At 42.7% G+C, this 7,500-nt stretch overlaps 1 protein-coding gene across 6 annotated transcripts in view; it reads right to left on the reverse strand.

Annotated features, from left to right (window-relative positions):
• LOC138021735 (gamma-aminobutyric acid type B receptor subunit 1-like) overlaps window positions 1–7,500 on the reverse strand; it is a 52,013-nt gene that overhangs the window by 24,424 nt on the left and 20,089 nt on the right. For all 6 annotated transcript variants that reach the window (XM_068868730.1, XM_068868728.1, XM_068868733.1 and 3 more), the window contains 3 exons: window positions 7,080–7,208; window positions 6,209–6,274; window positions 5,495–5,719 (listed from right to left, as the gene is read on the reverse strand). In XM_068868730.1, coding sequence (XP_068724831.1) covers window positions 5,495–5,704 — 210 coding nt within the window. In that variant the 5' untranslated portion in view covers window positions 5,705–5,719; window positions 6,209–6,274; window positions 7,080–7,208. The remainder of the gene's footprint in view (window positions 1–5,494; window positions 5,720–6,208; window positions 6,275–7,079; window positions 7,209–7,500) is intronic.

The following is a 7,500-nucleotide window of genomic DNA, read 5'->3' on the forward strand; positions in this document are numbered from 1 at the left end:
AGCATTTTACAAATTTCAATTTACAAATTGAAAAAAGGCCAGCAGAAGCGAATTATGGCAACAGCAACGTCTTTTGCGTCGCCACAGATGAACTGGGACGCTCCTGATCCGATAACTACATTCGCAAGATTCAAACAAAAATGTTAGCTTATGTTCTCAAGCGTTCTCAAAGACGCCGATGACGAAGAAAAAGTGAGCTATATTTTACTCTGGTCGGGTGAAAAAGGTCTGGACATTTACAACAGTTGGACATTTACAAAGGAGGAAGAGAGGAAAAAGCCTGCCATTATTTTCGAACGGTTCGAGAATCAATTGGAGCCGAAGACGAGTCATCGAATTCACAGATACACACTACAAGGAATGCGACAAGAACAAAGCGAGCCAGTGGACGATTTTATCTCAAGATTAAAAAAGCTAGCAGCAAAATGTCAATTTCGCGACAGCACCGAAGTCGAAGACAGAGTTCTAGATCAGCTTATTTGGCCCATCAGGCTGGCCCATCAGGCTGGCGCTTATCTCCGGTTTCCATAGCATGAAGCGACTAGGAGTATTTATACTCCCCCTGGATGGGATGCTAGTCGATCGCAGGGTTACCCCCAGCATTACGCCGGTACCCATTGATACACCTGGGTGGAGAGAGGCGCCGTGAGAGTAAAGTGTCTTGCCCAAGAACACAACACAATGTCCTAGGCCAGGCCTCGAACCCGGACCACTCGATCCCGAGTCGAGCGCACTAACCAAGAGGCCACCGCGCCTCCCACAGAAGTCCCTCATAGGCCGAGACAAATCATTGACCCTAGCAGGCGCTATCGAGATTGCAAGAAGCCACGAGGCGTCAAGTAAACATATGAAGACACTGGCAGGAAGTAGCGAAAGCCATCAAGAGGATAGAAGTGTAGATGCCATTCATAAGGAACAAGAAAGGGAATCCTGTAACAACTGCGGAAAACAACACCCGAGGTCCAGCCTACGGTACACTATGTCAAAAATGCGGCAAAGCTAATCATTGGCAATCTGTCTGCCGAACCAGTAAACGGAAACAATTTATCCAAGGAAGAAAGCTGGTTTTCAAAAAATCTATTCACACGATTAAAAACAGGGGCGATGAAGACAATGATGAAATTCTCACCATTAGTACAATCGAGGTTAACACCATAGAGGACACGCAACATTCGACGACACACGACACACGCGATGAAGTCTTTGCAACACTGGAAATAACCCAGCCTGAAAAGAAGCGGAAAATTAATCTCCAGTGCAAGGTGGACACAGGTGCACAGAGCAATGTTTTGCCTATCAGGCTACTTCGCATAATCGCCCCAGAGAAGTTTGATGACGAAGGAAACCTCAAACCAGAAGTACTGGAAAAGAATGAAGCCGTCCTCTCAGCATACGGTGGCTCTGTAATCAAACAGCTTGGCACTATAAACATCTCGTGCAAGTATACAAAGAGAAGAAGATTAACTGCATTTTCTACGTCACGCGGATACTTCAGGGCCTCGGTCTAAAAGCGTGCATTGCACTAAAATTAGTCTCCCTCCACTGTACGCTAAGAACAAATCAATTAAACCAGGCTGATCCAACTAGCAGCTTCAATTCCCCAGCTCAAAATCCGGGTACTTAAAAGAAAAGCTCGAGTTACATTGGAAGTCATGTACCACTGGAAGAGCGGCCATCAATCACAAGTAAACCAAGAGCTGATGGATATGTACCCAGAATGTTTTAATGGCGCAGTTGGATGTTTTGATGACTACACATACCACATCACACTGGATCCTGAAGTATCACCGGTGGTCCATGCACCCCGCAAAGTACCTGTAGAGTTGAAAGACAAATTACAAGCCGAATTACGTGAGATGGAAAGCCAAGATATCATTGCGAAAGTAACCCAACCTACGGATTGGGTTAACTCCCTGCACCAGTCATTAGAGAAAAAAAAAATGGGCGACTTCGTTTATGCCTCGATCCCAAAGACCTGAATAAGGCGATCAAAAGAGAACATCATCCCATACCCACTCTAGAGGAAATCACACCCAAATTATCAGGAGCAAAGCTTTTTAGTAAGCTCGACGCTCGGAATGGCTATTGGAATGTCAAACTAGATGACGAGTCCTCGTACCTGACAACCTTCAATACACCATTTGGTCGGTATCGTTTCCTCAGAATGCCGTTTGGCCTATGAGACGTATCGTGATTGCCTGGGAGCAGCTGGTATTGCAGATCACGTCACAGTCTATGGAAAGAACGACAAAGAGCATGACTTACACCTACATGAAACCATGGAACGTACCAGACAGGCCGGCATCAAGCTCAATGACTAGAAGTGCGTTATCAAAACAAAGGAGTGCAATTTCTTTGGTATGCTCTACACACCAGACGGTGTCAAACCCAGCCCAGATAAAGTCAGAGCCATAGAAAGTTTAGAACCGCCTAAAGACAAGAAGGAGCTTCACACCTTTTTGGGGATGGCAACCTACATGAGCTCATTCATCCCCAATCTAGCTGACCACGCTGCCCCCTTAAGAAACCTCTTAAAGGAGAACGCTGATTTCACATGGAATCCATAACATTCGAAAGCCTTTGAGAAGGTGAAGGCATTGATATGTACCACAACGACCTTGGCCTACTATGACAGAAATGAACCAGTTGTCCTCCATGTTGATGCATCAATTAAGGGCTTGGACGCAGCTCTCTTCTAAAACGACAAGAGCCAAGCACTTACCCCTGCGGAGACCAGATATGCTAATATCGAACGGGAACTATTGGCAGTGGTATACGGCTGCGAAAAATTCCATTCATATCTCTATGGAAGATCGTTCGTAGTTAAAACAGACCATCGTCCCCTGGAACAGATCCATAAAAAGAACCTGATGCAAGCACCTCCACGCCTTCAAAGAATGCTGTTGTGTTTACAACCTTACGACTGCGTCATTAAATATCTTCCAGGAAGAAAAATGGTTACAGCTGACGTCCTGTCACGCCTTTCGCCGTTGGATGAATTTGAAGTGTCGAACATGAATGTGAAAGTACACCATCTAATCAGAATCACCCAGCCAAAATGGAATAGTTCAAAAAGGAAACTGCGAAAGATGAAATCCTGCAGCTTCTAGCCCACAAAGTTATGCAAGGTTGGCCTGACAGTGGGAAGAAAATTGTTTCGGCGCTAAAACCATACTGGCCCCTACGAGATGATATATCAGTAGAAGATGGGCTGATACTTCTTGGAAGCCGTGTTATAGTACCTGAATCCTTGAGAGGCAACATCTTGCAGCAAATCCACAAAGAAATTGAAAACCTTGTAAACTCATGTTGTGTTTGCCAGAAGTACCACAATTCCCAGCAAAAGGAACCAATGATACCAACAGAGATCCCTTCAAGACCGTGGAAAACACTGAGCGCAGACCTTTTCTGCGTTCAACAGTCGTGGTTCCTCATAGTTGTCGACTATTATTCCAAGTTCCCATTTGTCAAGAAACTTCAAAACCTCACATCCGGGGCCGTTGTTAATGAAATGAAAATGCTATTCGCAGAAAATGGAATCCCAGAATCTCTTCAATGCGACAACGGCACTCAGTTTACATCCGGCGAGTTCCATCAACTGGCAAGCCAGTACGGGTTTGAAATTGTGACGTCATCTCCACATTACCCACGTGGCCATTGGTTCGTTGAACGCCAAGTCCAAACGGTTAAGAAGACGATCCTGAAGTGCAGAGAGACTAAAGAACTAAAGACATAGATCTAGCCCTGCTGGCTCTACGAACAACGCCCCTGAGTTCCAATATACCGTCACCAGCTGAATTACTGAATGACCGAGTATTTAAATCCACACTTCCTGGTAAGATCCAGCCATCAAAGAACCAAGAGGAAGTTAGAAATTGGCTCAAAGCGAGACAAGACAACCAATGCCACTATTACAACAGGAATACCAAGAAGCTCCCTGAATTACACAGGGACCAAGCTATATATGTACAAGATCCTGTGAGAAAGACATGGAATCCTGCTAGGGTCATAGATCAGGGAGAGACACCCCGCTCATATCTCATAGAAACTGGAACTGGTGCCCAATTGCGAAGAAATAGTATCCATCTTAGACCGAATAATGCTTCCAACAACTCGGCAAACAACTCTTTGGATTGCGTGTCCCAAAGAAGCATGACTGCGCAATATTCAAGCGCCATTCTACGAGAATCCACTGCGGCAGGCAATTCAGCATATGACCCATCAAGTGGCAATTTGACTATACAGCCCTCAAGACCCCAATCCACAATGTTCTAGTGTAACAGGAGAAGCCGAGAAAGGACCAAGAAAATCACGCGCGGGACGTGAAATCCGGGCACCGGAAAGACTTAATCTCTGACGCTTGCTTTAATAGTTGATATTAGTATGATACATAAACACTACACAGCAAATCCCATATATATATATATATATTGTTACTAGTTTTATTCATTGTCAACATATGTATAAGATACGTTGACCCGAAAGAAGATTTTGTGTTTGCTTGTTTTCCATTTAATTAATATAGTTTTAAGAGAAGGGGATGTAACATAGCGGCACCAAATTAGCACCTATTGTATATTACATTTCGCATACGCATATATAAGTAGGTTAGCACATTATGCAAGAGCAGAGAGCACACACAACCAGGCGGTGTGTGTTAATAACCAGAATAAAACTCCATCGACATCCGACTACACCCGTACGATTAATCTTACTCTCACTCTTACTCTTTGTCAGCAGTATAGGTTGCTCAGTTATTCTTATTGCTAGTAACTGAGACTTTTTGCTGATCGAAAAATTCAAAAACTGCTATCTTGTTTTCAGAGAGCTTTAGATTCTAGGACGAGAACGACTACGAGTACGAGATTTCCTCATAGAACAACAGCGAGCGAGCGCAAACCAGCGTCATTTTGGCAGGAAAAACGTGATACCGTGGTCATTTTAGTACGAGGTTTTGCAAGAATGTCGGCCTTTCAAAACAAGTCAACAACACGGTAGCAGTTTTGGCATTTTTCGATCAGCAAAAAGGCTACGTTACAAGCAATAAGTATAACCATAGCTAATAACTCTGGAATAACTGAGCAACCTACACTGGTAACAAGGAGTAAGATTAATCGTCGGTATTATTATGAATCTTCTAAGTATTTTCGCTATAAACGGGCAGTCAAATCTCGTACTCGTTCTCGTCCTCGTCCTAGAATTTAAAGATCACTATTGACTTGTTCTGAAACCCACCATGGGTATTCTCTTTGCTCTGGCTCTGTTGTAAATAGCAGTGTTAAAGTAGTTGCCAGGACTGAACGGATGAACAATTTTTATACTTATAAATATCAATAATATAGTTGCTGGTGCCCTTGTAATTCAGCTGTAGCTGCAAGAGGGATAAATAAACTGATCAATCAATCAATCAATCAGCTGTAGCTGAATGAAGATCACTTGACTGATACTAATCCTGAAGTGTGTGCTTAAATTTGAATCAAAAAAATTTCCTTACTAAGCCAGAATCAGTTTTTGTGTTATCATCCCTTCTTAAGCCAGTCTTAGCAAGTAAAAAAGTTCTGTTCACAACCACTTCGAACTGCTCCCTGGTACAGGTTGGAACTCCCGATTGATTTTTTTCAGCTTGCAAATTAGCTAAGCGGACCCAGTCTTCAATGCTGCCAGCGTCGGGGTTCAAGATCCACACGTATTCTGGTCCATACATTCCTATCCTGTATAGCTGCGATTTAAAAGAAATAGAACTGATTAGGTGTCTTTGTGCTTAAATTACGGACAAATGGCTTTACTTAGTTGCTCTGTATTTCGATTGCATGTAACTACAAAACGAAAACTGAGGTAAAATTCGACGAAAACTTTCTGAAAGAAGGGTCTGTTCCATTCAAAAAACAGGGGAAAAATCAAGTTGCCGAACCGATAAATATTTCGTGCCACTTAATAACAATGGAGATCTGTTTTTTTGGCCGATCGAATGACCTAATGATTGCAGCTCCAGTACCGTCAAGTAAACGTTTAAGGTTGTTTTTTTGGATCCGATCTTTTTGTTGATCGAAAAACAACCGCAATATCAGCAAAAACAGCACCCAAAAAAATTAATTTTAGTCTCATTAGGTAGTACTTTATCTCTCTAATGTTTTGTACTTAAGAGACTAAAACTGTCGAGAAGAAATTCTTCAGTCGACCGATCAATAAATCGATCATTCTGCCTTACCTCGCAAAATATCAGGGTTGCTGCTACAGGACCAAATTCCCCAAGAAATATTTTGAGGTCCTGATCCTTTTGATAAATATCAACAGAAAAAAATCCAAGTAAATCAAATGAGTTTTATAAATTACTAGTATGGTAAACATCAATTCCTCTCAGTTCACCTTTTCGGCTCTTTCTTGGAGACGACTTAAGCACGCCAGCAATCCCCAGAGTCGGCTTTTCTTTTGGTTAGCACTAAGTCTGGCCACTTCCAATTTATGCGCAGTCGTAGTGAAGGTCCATTTTTGTAACCGTTGACACTCATTGTTGCTTCAAATTTCTGAGCGTGCGTAGATGAGCTGGAAGTCCGTGATTTGCGGACTTCCTGTCTTGGAAGTGACCAGAGTCGGTGTCCTTGGTGCTGACCAAAAGAAAAGCGGAGTCTGGGGTCGAGATTGGCTCGCCAACAGCAACTATACACAACGCATGCGTGGGCGCTCAAGTGGGCCTTTTAGTTAAATTAAGAATGGTTACAATTCTCATGTAGCAAATGCAAACTAAAGTTGTGGCGATTAAAAGACACTGCGTCTGTTCGCTTATTAGACAAGTAATTGACCATCGCTCATGACTGGGGTAAAATAAATCAAAAGTTAAAGCAAGCTTTTGAACCAAACCAGAGATTCACGATGCTTGTTGTAAAGCCGGCAATCGTAGGGGGCAATCGTAGGCAATCGTAGGGGGAGCCTGATATTGTAGCCAGTCAGAACGCAAGAATCTCTATAATCACCGATGTGTCCTTTCTGAGCAGACCCTTCCTATACTGAGAACGCTAATCGGCAGACATGCATTTGCAGTTCGAATTTAATTTGTACGAGTAAAGAACAAGTCGTGTTACCTTTAGCTTCGTAAGTTGTCCTTGGAGAGAGTCATGTAATTCATTATCATTTGTAGTTAACTGCGAGTTAATGGCTTCCTATGCGACAATGTCGAATTTTTTTTTCTGTAGAGAAAGATGGTTCACAACCTGATGGCAAAGGTGAAATAAGCTATGTGAGTTACTTTTTAGTCAAAGAAGAAAAAGTTCTTTGGTCAAAGAAAAGCTAGTATTTTCGTTCAGACAAGGAACATAGAAATAATAAATGACTGTAAGAGTGAACTTCTTTTCTTTCGAAATATACAGCAGCGACGTCGACGGTAAGAGTGAAAATCCATACTCACTTTAGGTCTCATTGCCTCTGCTTGCATTCCGACAACGCTAGTGTGAGATTCATGTATTTTAATTTGTTGGGGACTCTTCAAGTTATCGAATGGGCACC

The sequence above is a fragment of the Montipora capricornis genome, chromosome 10 (genome assembly GCF_036669925.1).
Source record: "Montipora capricornis isolate CH-2021 chromosome 10, ASM3666992v2, whole genome shotgun sequence".
NCBI lineage: Eukaryota > Metazoa > Cnidaria > Anthozoa > Scleractinia > Acroporidae > Montipora > Montipora capricornis.